This window comes from Natator depressus, chromosome 6, assembly GCF_965152275.1.
Source record: "Natator depressus isolate rNatDep1 chromosome 6, rNatDep2.hap1, whole genome shotgun sequence".
Classification (NCBI taxonomy): Eukaryota; Metazoa; Chordata; order Testudines; family Cheloniidae; genus Natator; species Natator depressus.
The window spans coordinates 90,253,939-90,274,703 of record NC_134239.1 but is presented as its reverse complement, the minus strand read 5'-3'; the positions used below and the strand labels follow the sequence as shown (position 1 = coordinate 90,274,703).

Below are 20,765 nucleotides of genomic sequence, written 5' to 3'. Positions count from 1 at the left end.
AGATTTGGATCCAGCTAGTCATCAGGATAACAATCCTATTTGCAAATCAAGTACCTTTATCAGATAACCAGCGGAGACCAGAACAATATCTAATAGTTCAACATCAGCACCAAGATATATAACTGCTTCTGTACAAAAACCTTTCTTCTAATCCTTCTTAAACTCAACCAGACTGATTGGTTTTTATTATTCATGAATTAATTTTTAACTCTTGGTCCAACAGGGGAATTGAATCTATAACATTTCCCACAGATTGAGGCAAAGAAGCTCTATGTCGACAGAGCAGAACAGCCAAAAGCAGATTTTTTCCCTTTCAACTAACCATTAAAAAATGGTTGTGTCTATTATTTTCCTAAACACCTTAGGTGAAAATTTAAAGGAAAAAATGAATACATTAAAAATATACATAATACTGTAGTGCTGAGCTGGGGGAATTCATTTCCTTTTGCAAATATACACAGAGGGAAAATGAAGGATGATAGGGAAATAAACTGCAGTTTTGGGGCTTAAAAAGGCAATGGTCTTGAGGCAGGGGAGAAATTTGAAGACCGGATCTGTTCTGGAATGGGAGAAACGGGTATGGGCACTGTTTAGGGCATATGGTTCTTTCAGCCTTTTAACTGTAATTTACTGGAACCAAAAGCAAATAGTTCTCATTTTAAATCACAAGCGGCTTCTAACAGTTATAACAGGATGGTCAGAAATGCTGTTTGCTTTGATAGGGTGTGACTTGAATTATTCCTTATTCAAATAACTCTTTCAAAAGTGATGGACTATACAGTGGGAAGCATGTTACATTTTGTGCCCTCCCATAAGCACCATGCTTAAAATCTCCCCAGAACAAAATAAAAGTTCCCAAAGTATACAGAGATTAAACCAAAGTGTTGACTTTTCCGGCTTCGGCACAAGTCCCCAGCTTCATCCAAACAGTACTTTGTGGTTTGCTCCATATTTTGCACATTTGTCTTTTCATCCTTTCTCGCATTTTAATAGAAGAAAATATCACTGCATTTCTTTAAAATCAGAAACCCTGATGTGGGGGGGAAATCTATAAACAAAATATCTAACCACATTTAGCTATCCAATGATATCTAATCTTATTATCTACGATCTAATTATATCTGCTCTAATTCAGACTACAAAAATCTATAAATACAGATGTTATGTACACTGTATCTAGATACCATTAAATTTCTTTTTAGTTCTAGAATGCCTTTTGTTCAAAGATCTCAAAAGCTTTGAAAATATTAATTAATTAAGCCATAGAACACTTCTATGAGGAAGGAAGTATTTTCATATATACTTTATGTACACACACTGTATAGATATATACATTTATAGACAGTATTCACACACACTATATTTAGAGTATACATATACACATATATTCACATATACAGTATATGTACCTCTTTTATATAGAAATATACACACACACACATACACACATGGTATGTGTGCTTGTTTATTTATAATATATTACATGCAATGTTGTTGTAGCCATATTGGTCCTAAGATATTAGAGAGAGAAGTGGGTGAGGTATTATCCTTTAACGGACCAACTTCTGCTGGTGAGAGAGACAAGGTTTCGAGCTTACACAAAGCTCTTCTTCAGGTCACACATATATACACACACAGATTATACATATAAACACTTATTCACATGCATGTGAGAATAAAACTGTTTCTTTCTCATCTTTACTCATGTTAAGTCTGTGTAGTGTGTAAGGTGCAACAGCACAATTTTCATCAATTATTCTAAGGGCGACCTGTCTGGTATCATTTGTATAAGGTAGAATGTATGGACACATCAATACATCTCACCATCATTTTCAAAAGGTCACACTTGCTACGATCTGTTAACGCAGAAAAAGCCCACAAGGAGTGAAAGTAAAATATTTTCTAAAGCTGAAGTGCCACTGTTACAGGCCCCCGTATAGGGATTAATTTGGCTTTGAAAGTAAGTTTTGACTCTATCAGACAGCTGTGCTTCCTCTCCCTGCCCCTGATCCCAGGTTAGACTGCATTGCAGGCTACACTCAATTGCCTGGAAATCACTGCTTAATAATCCAGTTAAGCGTAAAGAGTGCCTTGCTCCCTTCTGATACCTTTGCACTACAGATGAATCCGATAAGCAAACTGACTGCTAAAAGAGTGTCAGGCAACGGGTATTAAGGTCTTTGGTTTCACAGGAGTAGCTGCCCTGCATCTCAGTACAGAGCAGCGCCTCCTCCCCCCCCCGCCCCACACACACTCCCTCACAATGACCAAAAATGCAAACGGCAGAAAAACAGAAACATTTGAGAGGCTGAATAAAGCAGCAAGTCAGAGGGGTGGGGAGAGGAAGGCAATGCTCAGAGAGGCTGAAAAGGGGCTAGAGAGGGACTGCAATCTGAGTGTTGTAAAGATATTAATCTGACCTTCCCCCCACCTTTTAGACAGCTAAAATATATATCAGACAGTGTTTGCCTATCATACCCAATTCTGAAACAAGGAACAAATGAAAGACAAAGGTAATTCTCAGAAACAGTCTTTCAATCAAGGATAATTGTAAAAAAATGAAAAGCAGACGAAGTATGAATACACACACACAAACATTTACAAAATTTTGGGATTAACCCTGGCTACCAGTACTGTGGTAACAGTTATAAAATGAGCCCCTGAACTCAATGTCACAAGCCTATATTCTTAACTGTTGTATTTCTAGGTCTGCGAAAATCCCATAAAGAATTTTTTTTTAAGAATAAGCAAATAAAACAACACTGTTGATGTTTCAAAACATGTCAGATTGAATGAACAAAAACATGCAAGGAAAACTTTTTAAAAATAAAATCAGGAAAACCAAAATTATTTGCTGTTCTTCTTTTTGTGTGTTTATTTTTTTTTTTTAATTCTACAAACTGGTATAAAGCGCAGTGGAAGGATGTTTTGTAATTGTTTTTGCTAGCACATTTAAAAACACATTCAAAAAAATCTTTATTTACTGGCGGCAATTGACATAAAATTATATTTATGTCCTTTACTTTTCCCCACATCTTTGTGGAGGAGGAAAAACTAGATGCTCTTAAAATGATCATCTCCATATGCAAAATCATAATGACAGAATTAAACATTTTTAAGGCTGTTCTTTTGACCTTTCTCTTGAGTCAAAGGACAGTGAGACAATACGCTCACCGGTATCGTTCACGGTGATGGCTCCATCACCAGCGATTGAGGCTCATTATTACTGAAGGGAACTTTAAAGTGCCAGGAGAAAAACAGAAGGAATTCAAAAATAATGTTTTGTGAAACTATACGCGTGGGAAAGACTGGGAGAATAGGAGAAAAATAGCAACAAGAAATTTCCTAATAAAAACAGCTGTATTAAAAATGCACAATCAGTTCAGAATGAATGGCATTTTGAAAAGAGACTCTCTTTCACAGGCTCCCCAACTGAAAGTATCTGGCTCTCTCTAACCCATCCGATGCCCTAGTTTTCTTATGTTAAAGAAAGCGTTTGAGACTTAAAATGTATGGTGAACTGGGCATGATTTCCTGGGACAGAAAAGGAAAGTTGGGACTGTCAGAGAAGGGTTCTCACCAAATGCTCTTAGCCTCCTAAAGAACAAATGTAGAACAGGTTTCCTTTTTCTCCCACCCCTCTCAAATGAGATGTAAAATCAGGGAGATGCCCTAAGAATGAACACCTCACCGGCAGTGCAGCATCGGACAAGACAGGCCGCCTCTCTCTATGCTCAATCCATTCCCTTTCACACTAAAAAACAAAACAAAAACAGTTCTGTCATGGAATGTTACTGCAACTTAAATCCCAAGCGCAGAAAGGAGCAGAAAAGCAACTAAGGAAGGAATTTGCATGAGAAAGCAAAGGACACTCTTCCCCTCACACACAAGTTAGTGATTTTTTTCCGAAGGGATTCTGGTTCTATTGTCCATAACATTCTCATGGGCCAAGTATATTCTTTGCAAACTGACAAAGTCAGATTAAGGATGACTAGGGTGGGATTTTCTGGGATCCCAAAAAATTGAGTTGGATTTCTTGTGCTCCTTTCCCCCTCTCCCAATAGAAAGAAACAGAGCTGAGTAGGCTCCCCCATTTAGAAGAGGGGAGCAAGAAAAATTCAGCTCAGCAGGGACACAAACCCAACACAGGTTGTGTGATAACAGCTTGCCACCTGCTTTTCACAAGTTGCCTTTGCGAAGTGTAAGGGGGCACTGAATGGGAACATTGCCTGCGGTGATCAGAATGCACTGAACAGTGCAATGTGCTAGTACTTATTTGTACACAGTGCTCTTTGTAAAGGGCATCACAGAATGCTTTCCAGAGGGTGTCAGAAGCAGTAGGGAATAGGAAATATTAGTGAAACGACCTTAATCATTTGCAATAAAATAAATTATAAACACACACACCCAGTCAAAGCAAGGTCAGACCTATGGAAAAGAAAATTTAGCATTAGTAAACCCTAGAAAGACAGAGAGGAGCAGTGTGCAGGAATGGTGAGGGTTAACAATACACAAGCTCCTGTCCAGCCAGCACAGGGTCAAATGATGTGCAGTGAAAGTTTCAAGTCCTCTATCCCCCAGAGCTTGTTTGCTAATTACATTTGCAATTACAAACATAACAAATATATTATTGTACAGCCCGCTCCACCTTGAGCAAGCATGTTTCTCCTCACGGACAGTCGCTTCCAGCAGCAGAGCTCTCAAAAGCTCTACATGATCAACAAAGTAAAGTGTGCTTCAGCCGCAAGGGTCACTTTGTGGGCATCTCTAGTGCTCTGAAGAGGCAGGGCAGAGTTTTAAAGAGAAGCGACATGACAGGTACAGAAATTGATATTGATAGAAGTTACTGAAATTTAGCTCCTCAACAATAAATTCCCCAGAAGTTGGCTAAGATTTCTGCAGGTAATTAGTTATTATTATTTTCAATAAATAATAATTTATCCAGCTCAATATTTATTATTAATAAATAATAAGGCTGTTACATTACATTTCCACTTGCAGATCCCAGAACACATTGCAATTCAGACTAACCCACAAACTACATGGAGCAATCACCTCGCCTGCTGCTGAAATGCAGCCGATCCTGGATGGCAGAAACAGTGCAAGATTTTTCCTGTTTTCAGCAAAATACACAAATCTGATTGCTGTTGCTGTTTTCATTGTCCACCAGCCTCTTCAGACAAACAGCCAATAGATTCATGACTACCTATGGAACTTCTGTTTCTTATTTATTTGACGGTGGTGCCTCGGAACCTCAATCAAGGTTCCTGGCCTCTTACGCTAGGCACTGTACAAATGCTATACCTACCTACTCATGCAAACTAAAAATAAATGTAAACAACCTTTTGTATTCCCCAGCTGCCAAATAACTAACTATCTAAGATGCGGAGATGGACTTGCGGAGGAGAATTTGCCCCGTCTCTGAGGTCTACAATAAAGTCTGTCTCTCTCTCTCTCACACACACACACACAAAATCTGGTTGCCGTTAGCACTTTCCGACTTCTGAACTGTGGGATGCAGAACAGAAAGGACAGAATTTGAGAGTAGGGATTTGGCTTTTATATCCAGCATACACCATCACCTTCTTCTTTTGCTATTTCTTTCTCTAATTAAATGCAGCCGAAACATTTTACATGCTTTGAAGAGGTTTCCCAAGAATGTCCATCACCCCCATAGAGACCATGAGGTGCAGTTGGGTTTAGATATATCCATTCCCCCACCCCCTTTCCTTTTTACATTTCTTTGGAGAGATTCCATCCTCCCAAAACATGAAGTCTTTGGCAGAGAGTTGTTGATGTCACATACAAACCTCCTTAATGGACTAAAATTATTCAAAGAGCATAAGAAATTTCGGGAAGCATGAAATTAAAAATAATGGGAATCAAGCATAGGTAATAATGCAGCAGAAATGGGGCTGGGAGTCTCTGAGTCAGGGCAGTTGGTAGTGAGCAATGTAGTCTCTGAGAAGAAGGGTCTGGGATATGAAATCTCTGTCACAGCAACTTTCTTTGAACGCAATCCCTCCAAAGTCTTTTCCCTCTCGGGCTAAATGCAATATTTATTGATTACTTCAAATCAATACAACGAAAGATCTGTTTGGTTGGGTTTTCTTTAATAAATTGATCTTTCCATATCTCTCAATAATTAATATGATTAAAGTTTTTTTTTAAAGTGGAAGTTGGGAAGAGGAGAAGGGGATGTTAATAAAAATCCTATAAAATAATTTCCCAAATTCCAGTGCCAGACAGATTCTTGATAAGCTCAGTAAAGCAGGAACCCATCCTGTGATGGGAACCTGCTCAGGGAACTCAGATACTCAGTCCTTTTCATTACAGACACTTCTCAATTTATGCTGCCAGTAAAATATAACAAAAAACCAAAAACAACAACTCCTTGTTCTAGTCCTTCAGAAGTGCTCAAAGTACACAGCTACAGTCAGCATCTGACACCAATTTCCTTCCATTCACAGACTGTGGAGATTTTGGAGGTTACTGGAAACAAAGTCACATTTCCTCAATCTGTAAATAAGAATCAACAAAACAAAACAAAAACAAATGAAAACAAAGTCTTTCTCTGAATTTGCTCTTTGATTGTATCAAAATTCCAGTACAGTATCTCTCTGTGTCTGTGTTTCTATGATCATACAGATACTTTATTCCTTTTAACTTTTGTTTTCTAATTGCACAATAATATTTCAGAATCATCATCGGACAATGATTTGTGCATCTCTCTTTTACATCAAAGGAAAAACATTGAAAGACATAACATTTAGTAGGATGCCCTAATTTGGCAATTACACACACACACACGTAACTTGGTCAGTCTCTTTCTTTCTCTTTCCAGGATATTAATTAGAAATGGCAATGACATTTTCCTACAGTCCTATCAACATCTTAGGCAGTAACAAAAACAAAACAGAAAAAAAACCTCTTCTCTCATCTGGGAGTGTGAAATTAATATTAAAGGATAAAATGCCAGATTTCACTCTCTTGTGAAAAAATCTTACGTTTATATACCGCAGAGATATAATAGAGGCATTTTATATATACGTGTATGCATACTGTATACATTAAAAACGTGTATGTACATGTACTGTACTTTTGATAGACATCGTAAGCACAGTGTAAGTATGTTCATTCCACCTGCCCTGACCTCCGAGACAAACTGCAGACTCAAATCATTAGCTTTTATAGTTTGCTAATCCTACCCTTGCAAAAGGTTCCTCCTTGGACCTGCTTTACCTGCTACTGACAGAAGAACTGTCCCAAACCCCAGTACATGGAGGTGGCAATGGGTCCCTCAAAGCAGTAACTCCAACACATCAACTCTCTCTCTTTCTCTTTCTCTCTCTCTCTCACACACACACACACACACACACTCAGAGTCAACAATTAGGAACAAGTGTTTTTTTACTGTCACTGCAAGATCCAGCACTGCAGGAAACAATGCATACCAATAACCGGAGTCCTCCCTGACTCCTTGTGTCATTTCTCAGGTCAGGACACACATACAGGCAGAAGAAAAGGGAACTTTTACTACTCAGAGAAGGTGAAATTCAAAGTATAATGGAGTTTGATTAGAAGAGGTGAATTCCTCTGCTCAGTTAGTTCTTGTCTGGACTCATCTTGGATTTGGAACTTGTGTAACTTAGATCTTTCCCTGGACTCCAAAGTGGTGAGGTGACCATTTTCCTCTCTCTCTCTCTGTCTCCTATGTAAACTACAACTTCTGGGCATTCCACAATGGATCACCCAAGGTGCTATGCACACTTATCCCCCCATTTTACCACTATTAAAATACATAAATAAAGGAGCAGCTTTCAATATTTTAAAGTTCACATTCAATGTAATGTTCAGTTTGCCAAAAACAATCGATGCAAACATAATTAAAACAAGAGAGTTTGGACAGAAAATAACATTATTTCAATACCCAGTATTCAGCGTAGTAAGCCACTGTATGTAGGCTAGTACACTCATGCAAATAGATACAGATATAAATGTGTGTGTATATATGTATATACACACACACACTCACTCACTCTACAATATGCCGTATGTACATATATACTCATGCATACACATTTTACACTTGCTGCAAAGTGTACTTGTACTATTTACACATACTGGATAGATAGGTAAATGTACATATATTGGGCCAAATTCTGCCCTGACTGATACACACACACACACACAATCACACTGGAATCTGATCTTAGTTACACAAGGGTGTAACCGAAGCAGAACCTGGCCATCGTATAAACTTTTATTTATACACATTATCTGGAAGGCTTCCTACATCTTTCCTCTCCTCTTGACTTTCTCCAGATTCTGAATTAGTCATGGCTTCCATAGCACTTGCCCCATGGCTTGTGCTCCTTTAACTTTTCTTTACTTTAATTTTTTTTAAATGCGTTTATTTGGTTTTTTTAATTCTCCCAATTTAGTTTCTCTCTCTCTCTCTCTCACACACACATTCACACACACATACACACACACACACCAAAAAAAATTGTAAATAAGCTTAGAAGCCATGCAAGCCCAGGAAAAAGAAGACAGAGATCACACCAAGAGTTTATCATTACCAAAGAATAGCTCCTCCAGCCCATTTTGAAGCCATGGATCTCTCACATTTCCTAGCCACTTACATTTGTCTAACCAGAAGCCAAAGTTAAGGGGGCACAAGCAGGAGTGAAGCACCTTGGATTCACGATTGTTGGGGGCTGTCCAGGGAGACCATTAAATAGTAAAAGGTACTAACAATAATCAAATGAGTGATTTACTTTTATTGTTTTTGTACTGTCTGAATTGCTTTTCCGGATTCAACAAGTAGAACGGATGAACAGAAAAAAGTTAACAAGAGCAGACATGACAGTTGGTAATTATCAAGCTACAATCAAACTATATTTCATGGAGGTAACAGCGCACTTTCAAAACTTTGACTTTGTATTAAAAACACCTAATGGGATGCAATCCACTTTTCCTTTACAAATCTGTTTGTTTATTTTTAATTCAAAGTGGAACAGCCAAAAGCGAAGCACCAATCACAAAAGCCATAGGGCTTAAACTGGTAATTCCCATTTAAAATAATAAATCTCATGTTAACAGCACTGTTGGAAGCAAAGGAGTAAGGTAAGGAAAGAAGGAATGAGAGCAAGTCAGGAAAAAGAGAGGGAGAGAAACAGAAAGATGTGAGAGAGATGAAAGAGCTGTAATGAGAAGAGCAGAGTAAAAGGCATAATTTTTTAATTCTCTTTTAATTCATGCTAACTAGGATGCAGTTATTAAACAAATAATGAACCAGCCAAAGTGACTATTTCCGTCTCTGGTGACACCATGGAGCCCTTGTAGGTGACACACAGACTAATATGCAAATACACAAAAGGAGACTCGACTTAGAAAGAGATTTGTCGGAGAGGAGAAACATACTTGAAAAGGAATTGCACCGGTGGACTGGACACAAATTGCAAAAGGAATTCATCCTGTCTCCCAAGTTCCCCAAAAAGGATCAAATCCAACTTACTTGCTAAAGTGATTTTATACAAAGCATTGTCGGGCACGTTCCAGCGTAACATACAAAGAACGAGAACACCAGCAGGTGCCGAGGAATCTGTCATCAGTCCAGCTTGGGATGCCTGCTCAGTAGCTCTCTTCCACTCTTTCCCCGCACTGGCTGCCCTGATTGCAAGCCTAGGAAGGCTGGCTTTCCACAGATGAAGCTTTTGCCTTTCTTTTAAATAAGTGAACCCAGTAAAATATCTGTGTTTTCATGTACTGTATCTACTTTGTGTGGACAGTATATATCTATTTACACCCAGGCACTAGTTCATCTAATAGAAATTTTACATAGCCCTGAGCACAAACAGAAAGTAAATCTGTGAAAGCAGAACATGCATTGTAGATTTTCTGTTTCATCAGTCTGTGTTCCCCAGAGATGAAGCATTAAAGGAAGAAGTTGCAAGAAGGAAATTAATAAATTGGCACAAACTAAAGTCAAATCAAACTGAGTTGTGGATTCCTTAGAGAGATTTTCCTTTCACCTAAGCAGGCTTTTTGGTCTGCACCTGTTCTAAAAGGAGATTTGCTTCCCTCCAAGCCTCAGACAGGAGCATTGATACCCCCTCACACAATCCCCTGCCCAAAGATAGGAAATCTGCGGAAGAATTTCTCCTCAGGGGTGGTGTGGGGGGAGAGGAAAGGAACCTCAAGTAAAAATTGCTTTCCCCCCTTCCCAACTCAATGTCAGACAATACTCAGGGTCACACAAGTGCCAGCCTGTCATTTCCAGCACAGGCAAAACCAAACCAAACCAAACAAACAGGGCACCTACTGGTTGTGGTAGCTGAGAGGGTCTGAGATGCAAAGTTCGGAAATGTCCATCAGTCCAGTTTTAGCATTCCCAGTTGGCAGAGAAAAGCAACTAAATTACAGTGAAGAGAGAGTGAAGGGGAAAATAGGGAGCCACAGAAAGGGGACCAGACTGCAAGAAAAGGGACAAGGAAGGAAAGAAAGGGGGTGGGAGAAAAAGAGGAGACAGTTAAAGAGGGTAGGAGAGAAAGAGAGACAGACATATGCACATCCACACACATACACTCATCCAGACACACTGAAGCAGGCAGAGGGAAGGGAGGCAGCTGAGAAGACACAGGCACAAGAGATTTAGATCCCACTAACTCCACTGTAGCTTTAAGACTGAGAGACTGATGAATATGGCAATGCTGCTATTGGTTACCACTAAGGGGCTGGACTTGAAGTGACAGAGCAGAACTGGGCAGGGAGGGGGGTGAGAAGGAGGGAGGTGGGGGGCAAGCTAGTGAGACTTCAATAGACTAACATACCCACACATGGGCTAATAGCATCAGAGGAAGAGAATGCTGATCACACAGCCATAGAGCTTGTGATCCTGCAGTTGGCTAGGCAAAACCAGGGGAACAGGGCGTGACCTTCGGTCCTTTACACAGTCCCCCTTGCCTTCTACAATGTGAATTCCACTGGCAGCAGAACTGAGTGAGACAGGACCTCGTGGCTGGTGGGTCTCCTTTGTTTTTTGTTTGTTTCCAGATACATAGCCTGTGCATTCCTCTGAATGCCTGTGACTGTTAAAGTGTCTGCCAGGGGGAACACTTTGGGGTCAGCAACAAAACCTCATGCTGCTTGTGCATTCATAGCAATTCCTGATCATTTCCTCAAGTTATCAGGAATCACAAAAGGCTTCTCATCAGAAAGTGTTGAGGAAAAACTGACCCTAACAGAAAGGAGAGACACAGCAGACACAATATAGTGCTAAAGTAGCAGCCCAACACCAGCTCCCGAATGGACACTGCTGGATACAGCATAGCTGTATCCGGGGAGGATCCTATCCACCCCTGACAGAAATCTGAGGGTTCTGTCTCTATTTACACTTTGGCAGTACTTGGATTGTCATGCCAATAAAGTCTCATAAATGAATGTGTGTGACTACCAGTTTGAATGCATGTGGGAAACAGAACTTCTTGGATTTATTGGCACTCACCAAAGGGTGATGTCTGTTAGTCAAATGCCACAGTGATGGGTGATTTAGAAATGCAAATGATAACAGTAATATTAACTACCATCACCTGATTCAATCTTAAAATTTAAGTTATGGTGACTCTCCCCGCATGTGCGTGCACACACACACTTACGCTTCAGCCTCTTACCTACCGACTCACTGTACTTAGTGTTCATAAAGCACTCAGACCCTGAAGTGAAAGGTGCTTTATGTATTATTACAATCTACATGCACATCCACACATGTACTTCAGTGCATGTCCAGAGACACTATCAAATACATTCACACACAGTAGTCCACACGCACACCTAGACATACATACGTACCAGTTTGCATACATCTATGCACACAGACACATGCACTGTCACATGCAAACACATCACTCCATTTGTATATCTATACAAATACACACACAGCTAAACAGATATACACACACACTTGTATGTGTGTACGCAATTCAGTGCTGGGCGCACACCAATATACACACACAGTGACTCAGCCCACCCAAAATACACAGATAGACTAATATATGCAGATCCCCATATACAAACCCTCAAATACACACACAGAATGATTCATTCTGAAATATACATATGCACCCTCTTTCATACAAAGAATAGGGCCTGACTCTGATCTCATACCAATTTAAATCAGAAATAAATTCAATGAAACCCATGGATTTACAGTGGTATAAAACCTGTATAACCGAGACCAGAATCAGACCTTCAGGGTAAATGCATGCATTCCAGATACAAACCTTTAACTCTCGCCCAGAGGTGCAAAGAAACACCCTGAGAGGTTAACACAGCAGAATACATTGATACATACATTTGCAGAGAAGTGCTCACAAACCTTCTCAATCTCAGACTCAAACTATCAATCACACACATTCACTCTCTCTCACACACACAGACATTTTCAAGGCTCTGTACACATTTATTGGCTGCCATTAGAGTCAACGGGATCTCCCCCAACTCCCACACCATCATGTTCACACACATATTTTCACCTTCAAACAACACAGTTACATTGGCACACCCACCCCCATCCAAACACTCACACTTAACCCCACACATGCAAAGTCAGAGTCTCTCATACATGATCATACTATACAGAGACTCACACTGGCAGTCCCTCTCCTACAAAGTTCTATTACTGATCTAGTTGTTTGTTGCTATCTTCCATGTTCTAAACCAGACACATGCAAATCTTATTTTCACTTCTCTCTGCCCTGCTTTCTACTTTTTTTTAATCTTTGGTGTTTTGCTACTCAATAAAATAAAAATTAATTTAATAAATAATTAAGAAAAATAGAGATTTTTAAGCCAAAAAAGTATTTCTATATATCTGTGGACAGCAGAACCTCTTGTTCTCCTATGCCAAGGGGGAAAAAAATCCAAGTTAGGGCAAAGAGGAGATTGCTTCATTATATAACACAGCATTAAATCTGAGTCCATAACTGGAGGCTATGGTGTAATACACCAGGTACAGCACTAGGCAGATTGGAGCTATTCAAATGAGGGGAATTACACAGCACAATGGCAAGTGAAATTTGACTTGGTTCAGTATTCAGCAATGTACATTGGCTAAAGTAGTTTAAATTTCTCATATAAGCCAAGGGGATCCGTATTTGCAGGATATTGAGGAAGGGATAAAATAATGGGCTAGATCCTCAGCTGGTACAAACCAGCATAGCTCCACTGAAGTCCACATTAAGTCAGTACAGCTAAATCAATTTACATCAGGTAAGAATCTGCCCCAATGTGATCAAAGTACTGTATAAAATAATGGTGTGCCCTGCCCTGGAGAACTGTGTTTGATTTTGATCAACTCACCTTCAGATGTAACAGACTAAATAATCAAAGTAAAGTGATAAGAATGGTTAGAGGTACAACATGGTGGGGCTTACAAAGAAAGAGCCTGCAAAAGTGAGGATGACTCAGTTTGGAAAAGAGACGGGAGAGGGGACTGGAATGGGATGTTTGAGAGTATGACATACTTACAGCAGAATATAACAGGTGATTTACAGCAGAATATAACAGGTGACATTCAGATTATAGAAGAGCTGTGTACGCTCAAAAACTTCTCTCTCTTACCAACAGAAGTTGGTCCAATAAAAGATATTACCTCACACGCCTTATCTCTCTATATTCTGGGACCAACATGGCCACAACACCACTGCATTCAGATTATAGACAGCTCTGAGAAACAGGATTTATATGAACTGGAATAAACATTTACATGCATACATCTTTATGCACAGGAGCATATAAAGATTTAAGCACTTAAATCTTTACCTCTGAATTCTGCAGTTCACTAAGACTTTAGCATGTAAATAAAAAGAGAGACCTGGGGAAAGGACTCTGTTTTGAATTATGAGGATTTTCAGATAAGTGAGATTTGGTTAATAAAGGTTCCACTAGTGAAAGCCCATAGTTCCCTGCTTTACCCATTTCCCAGAAGAATAATAGTACATTCAGTAAGTGTAAAACAAAATAAATTAAATACTATTGTATATACTGCAGTATATATTGTTAACTTGTGAAACTCACTGATGCAGGAGGCATCAGGCAAAATATGTGGCTCGATTTTTGGAACTCTGACCATTAATAGCATTTGCAACTCTTAAGACATTTCTACACCAAAACTTTAGTTGACCTATATTAGATCAACTTACAGCCACCGTAGTAATTACTGAGGTGGTGCATGTCCACACTACACTCCTTCAGTCGGTGGTACACCAGAAGCGCTTCCACCAACCTAAGAGGAGCAGTGTGAGGAGCGCCTCAGCTCCACTCACAACTCCCCACCAGAAGCATGGCTGCCCCACAGGCACCCAGCTCACCACTGGCTCTCCCCCGCACCCCGTTCTCTACTGGGAGCCTGGTTCCCCCCGCCCCCCTGCTCTTGCCTTCCCACTCCCTACTGGGAGCCCGGTGGCCCAGTTGCCCCACCTTTGCCTCCCTGCTCCCTGCCAGGAGCTCATTAACCCCCCGCCCCACCAGGGATGCCAGGAGCAGCCCAGCTCCAAGCGGCGTGCCCAGGCAGTGGGCAGCAACCTAGCTGGGAATAGGGAGGATGAAGCCGTGAAATTGACAAGAATGACAGTCAGCAGCCAATGTAAGTAAGTAACAGAGCATCTATATGGACACTGTCACCCTAACTACACCAACATAAGCCCTATGCCTCTCGTGGATGTGGAGTTATTACGTTAGGTGTAGCAGAACACTTAGGCCACATCTACACTACCCACCGGATCGGCGGGCAGTGATCGATCTATTGGGGATCGATTTATCGTGTCTAGTGTAGATGCGATAAATTGATCCCCGATCGCTCTGCCATCGACTCCGGAACTCCACCACGGCGAGAGGCGGAAGCGGAGTCGACAGGGGAGTGGTGGTTGTCGATCCCGCGCCGCGAGGATGCAAAGTAAGTGATTCTAAGTTAATCTAAGATACGTCAACTTCAGCTACGCTATTCTCGTAGCTGAAGTTGCGTATCTTAGAGCGATTCCCCCCACCCGCAGTGTAGACCAGGCCTTACATCAGTGGGAGCAAAGCTGTAGTGTGTACACTGACAGACATAAAGCTGCCTTATGTCGACCTAACTGTGTAGCGTAAATCAGGGCTTAGAGCCTAAAACAATGAGATAAGAGGAAATCATATCTCAAGCTTAATGACATAAGGGGATTGTTTGTGGATTTTATCCTCTTATTCCACATGCATTGATGGCTTTTTGAGCCTCTCTCTGAACATCAAGTATTGTCACTGTCAGGTGCCTGCACTGCCAGAGATGGGATAACTGAAGTAGATGGACCAACTGTCTGGTCCACTATAGTAAATCTTACAGTACGTTCCTACAGTGCATTAAAGGATGCAGAATAAAGAATAAAATACATTGTATAGTAGCAGAGATCAACTTTCCTTACCACTACATAAATGAAAAAGTGAAGCGGAGGTTTTATTTCCAAGGCCAGAGGACTGGATCCTGTAAGAATTTTCTATTACGTGGTACTTACGTTTTATTAGACCAAATGATTGATGGAAAATTAATCACTTTATCTGATAGTTGCACACAGTACTAATGTCAGTGATAGGTGAATTGCAAAAGGCAGGTTGATTCAGCATGGATATGTTTACACATTTATCCAAACCTTTGCACTCCCAATCATTCTTCTCTTCAGATTTCTCTCAATCTTCCTCCACGCAACTGGGTCAGGCTGCCCCCTGCCCTGGTATGCTCTCTATTGTCAAGAGGTGCAATGATCTGCCATCTTCTTTGGTAAGTCTTCTTCTTATTCTGAGGGTGAATGTTTTCTCCACTGTGGTTCACAGAAGCCCAGGAACACCTCTAGTGGGTCTTATTTTCAAGCAGTAAAAGCAACCTGGCCAGAGCATGTGACTCAGAGTATACCATGGGATTGTAAAACCCTGGAGTACATTGTGTGAGAGATGAGAGATCCCTTTATACCCATGAGATTAGAAGGTCCTATTGGAAAGGAGAAAGGGATATTACCAAAGAATTTCACAAAACCAAGCATACTGTGGGTGGGGTGTCTTTATATTCTGAAGCGGCAAATCAGTGGGATCCAACAGGAGGATTACTGTGGCCCACTACACCAGACTGGAGGGGCAGGCAATCTAGTCAGCCTCAAAGGAGGGAGGGAGGGAGAGATGGATAGCTCAGTGGTTTGAGCATTGGCCTGCTAAACCCAGGGTTGTGAGTTCAATCCTTGAGGGGGCCATTTAGGGATCTGGGGCAAAAATTGGGGATTGGTCCTGCTTTGAGCAGGGGGTTGGACTAGATGACCTCCTGAGGTCCCTTCCAACCCTGATATTCTATGATTCTGTGAGGAGACCTGATAGGAGGGGTGGGGAGCAAATACCAGGATGCTTCCTGAAGGAGTCCGAGGTCACAGCAGGGAGCAGACTGTTCAGAAACCACTGATGATGAAATAGAAGCAAGAGGCCATCCAGTTGCCCCTTGAAGACGTATTCCCAATGTTGCACAGTTAGTGATGGATGATGGGAGGGGTTGGAGAAAATCCATAGGGGTCCTGTTGGAATATGCCCTGTGATATGGAGTTTGGAGGGACCTTTATCTAATCTGAGAATGGACAGGATTTGGTTCAAGGGTGGTTGAAGCTTCTGATTGGTCTTATTTATCTGAAATCGAGTCTCCCATTGTGGACTATTGCTCACCTGCTGCACCCTGACTGATTTAGTGAGCAGCCATTTTGTGTGCTGCTTCAGGCAATAAGTGGTCAGCTTGGTAACTGGCCTTTCAGGCAGCTGCCACTTTCCCAATAGCTGAAGTTTTCATTTTGTGTCTAAACTTTTATCAGGGCCTAGGGGAGCCAGCCAGGGAGCCATCCAATTGGCTGGCACAGGCTCCATGTGGTCTAATTAATTGACATCAGTAACACAATGGCGCTTTGTGCTCAGATAATGGGCTCCTGCTGACAGGAACTGACCAGGCAAAGATGAGATGGGAATCTGTGAAGCGGCTGGGCAGACCCATTTTTGGTGCAAAAATTATAATCACTTTAGACCCAGTGTAAATGGACAAATGACACTTTCCGTGCCTCTGGAGTAGCTAAAATTTAGCTACTAAAACGTAGCTGCTAAGTGGAGCCCTGCTTCCCTCCTCAAGAACCAGAGGGGATGGCCACTATAGGCTTTGCCACATCTGCCATCTTGAAGTCTCTACGGAACAGGGCCACAAACCCAAGACGCTGTCTGTGGAGCGTTAGAGGCTTCATTTTGCTTTCAAAAAGCCGATGTTGACAGTGCTCATAAAGCTTTTCTAGCTTCTAAAACTGCCAGTGGGGCTTCCTCTCCTCACAGAGGAAAACAACAATGGAAACAGTGAGTAGGTTTGCCAACTGATCTTAACCCTGCCCTTGAATGATCACCTCTAGGAGAGAGACATGAATTCAGTTACCCTACCACCCATTCAGTACATAGTCATTCTGCTGGGAATACCAACAAGTGAGCCACTACCCGTGGGGATGGTTTTCATGATGTGGCCATGTGGATTTGATTCTCTCCAGTTAATATCACACCTGACTCACTGAACAGTCTTCTTCTTAGCGTATGCGCAATGTGCCTTAGGTAGCATGTGACCAGGATTCATCGCTGAATTTGGTCCGCTTGTTGGATCATTAGCTTCTCCAGACTGGGCCAGGTACTGATAGGAAGTGTGATGTGAACGCTGATCCATGACCCCCACCACACAGTTATCAGATGGCAAATACTTTCATTCGCTAATAGGATGGAATGGAATCTGTGTCCTATAGGCAAATTGTTCTATAGTTTGATATCAGTCCTTTAAACCAGACTGTTTCCTGCCCAGAAAGAAAACAGCAAATTCACATCACTACAGATCTTTGGTACTTTTACTGGCTTTCTGAGAGCTGATGAACTGAGATTTTCTTGAGACTTATTTTCTGTTCTTTAATGACTAAGCTATTTTCTGATGGATTAATTTTTACTTTTTTAACTTTTATCATGGAAGAATGGTCAACTTTCCAGCAAGCTGATTGATTGAATGACAGAAATTTCATTTGGTCTAATACAGCAGCAACCTACAAATCATGCCAAGCAAACCTGATTTCACTCTTTGATAAAATTATGGGTTTTTGTAGATAAGGGGAATGCAAACAGATGGAACAGATCTAGATTTTTTTTTAAAAGTCCCCACTATGATCTCCCATGATAGTCTTGTGGGAAAGTCAGTAAGGTGGCATCTGCACAGAAAAAAAATTTCATGCAAAACTTAGGAGAGCTGCGCAAGTAACTTGGGTATACATGTCTGTGTCTGACACCATTAAGGTACAGCATATAGCATACTGATGTGATAAACAATTATTTTATGCTGCTTATGAACAAGTTACCTGGAACTTGTTTACCTGGGGACATTGTGGAATCCCCATCATTGGAGCTTTTCAAGAACAGGTTAGACAAATACCTGTCAGGGATGATCTACAGGGTATACTTAATCCAGCATCAGTGCAGGGGGATGGACTAGATGACTTCTTGAGGTCCCTTCCACACCTACATTTCTATGATTCTATGGCAATAATATTGTAACAAAACCATTACCCACTAGGGCTTCACAGATGTATCTATCTTGTACACATGATCACTCAACTTCACAGTGGCAGTGTGGGTAAAATCAGATCCTCTTGCCCCTAACGATAGGCCCTAATCTCCTGAGCTAAAGGAGAGCCTCCCTTAAGCTGTTGGCAGAAGTACACCACTCCCATTCTATCACCTTCCACAGCAATCAGCTATCCCCAACTGCGACAACACATAGGATCCCTCCCCTACTCTGCTCCGCTTTCTCTACAACTGTCCCTGTAAAACTCTTCATGCACAGATCACACAGAACACATATTGCACAGTACGAAATGTTTATCTGCCACTCCAAAGACAATTTCCTAACATGAACCAAGCCCCCCCCCCAGACCTTTCCTCAAGCAAAATTATTAACCTTACTTGTTAATTGCATTCATCCGAAATGCACTGCTACCATGCTTGTAGTTAAGGCTGCATATTTACTGTAGAGGGCAATAAGTGGCAACGGTGTGTGCTGTGCATTTAGGATGTGGTAGTGGTGATGTGTAAGAGGGTGGATGTGTATGTAGATTAAATATACTCTCCTTGATTTTGAGGGTTTCTGTCAGTGGGATTTGCCTTAACTCTTTATTAATGATTTTTTAACAAGGGAATATGTACAGCAGCCAGTTCATTACCATTATGATGTACTTCTATAGAGCCTTCTGTCTGCAAATCTACTTGTGTCACAAACATTAATTAGCCCTCAGACTCCTGGAAGATAAGTCAGTATTCTCATTCCCATTCTATAGATGGAAAAACCAAAATACTGAGAGGTTAAGTGACTTGCCCAAGTGTCTTGATTTCTGGTCCTCAGCTGTAGCTGCAGAATTCTGTTCCGCAAAAATCTGACCTATTTTAAGATTGGTAGAATTGAGAGGGGGAATAGTCATGAAGTTCTGATTTTTTTCCCCCTTTCCCGCTTAGATACAAGAGTGTTAAGCAGCCTTGAGATAAGATAAAAATAGCCACTCCTTTATAATGGAGAAATCAGAAAACAATCTAAACAAGAGTCCCCATTTTTGTAGGTCCCACGCTATTTTTGCCTTTTTATTCCAGCTTTGCAGTACTAATGGCAGGACAAGTTCTATTTCCAAAGCAGTGCATGTGCCTGACACCCCTGATGCAAGCGTACACACAAAAAAGCATCCCAAAAAGAGGCACATCAACTGCTGAATTCAAAACAAGAAGTCAGGGCAGGAGGTGAGCAAGAAGTATTTTGCCAAATGGAAAAAAATAAAAGGTATCTGGGAGGGAGGTTTTATTTTCCATCTTTGAAAGAGGTTTTAAAACGGAAGGGAGGTGAGGTGGATGTGGGAAGGAAATCTACAAAAAGGATTTGAAAGATCAGCTCCCTCTTGCATCATTGCCTTTGTTGGGGCATTTGATATGGAATTTTTGGTCCAGAAATGTTTAACAAGACTTCACAGTATTTTTGATCATATTTTAGCAGCCTATTGCTGTAACAGATCTTTGCATAAATCCATTCAAACTACAGCAGACAGCAGCCTGCCACCCACAAAGAAAGATGGATAGCTAGAAAGGCAAATAGATGGATCTGTTACACCAGGCAGAGCTACGATGAGAGCTGTGGTCTGGATCTAAACTTTGACCTATTGGTGATCTTCTCCCTTGTGATTCCCTCCATTTACTGTATTACCTTCAGCCCTTGATGAGGCTGCCCTGGTAGGACAGGACACAACTGAGGCATTAAATGGTGAGTGATCTTATTCAGACTGACAGTTACATATTTTCTATTAGTATGCTTCCCCTTCTCCCCATCCTATCTCCAAATCCCTGCAGAGCTGCGACAGAGCCTTCTCCACCTGTGACCTCAGAGACACTGCTCACAGTCCAGACAGCAGCACCAGGGTCCTTTGTTCAGCTGCAGGGCAGGAAAGGAAGAAGATCAAGGGGCCTTGAAATACCTTCACTTGGGATATCACCAAGACTTCCATTACAAAGCACCAAGACATCACAAACACAGCTTCCCCAGGCTGACGGGTTACCCAATCAGATGGCAGAGAGAAGCAGACAGCATCTAGCCACGTGCAGCTCTGTTATTTCAGCACAAAGGTTGAAAGAGCTAGGGGCAGAGGGCCACAATGGAAAGTCAGGGG

At 41.3% G+C, this 20,765-nt stretch overlaps 1 protein-coding gene across 1 annotated transcript in view; it reads right to left on the bottom strand.

Annotated features, from left to right (window-relative positions):
• ESRRB (estrogen related receptor beta) overlaps positions 1–10,451 on the bottom strand; it is a 108,942-nt gene extending 98,491 nt beyond the window's left edge. The window contains exon 1 of the mRNA XM_074957124.1: positions 10,328–10,451. Coding sequence (XP_074813225.1) covers positions 10,328–10,377 — 50 coding nt within the window. The 5' untranslated portion in view covers positions 10,378–10,451. The remainder of the gene's footprint in view (positions 1–10,327) is intronic.
• Positions 10,452–20,765: the final 10,314 nt, after the last annotated feature.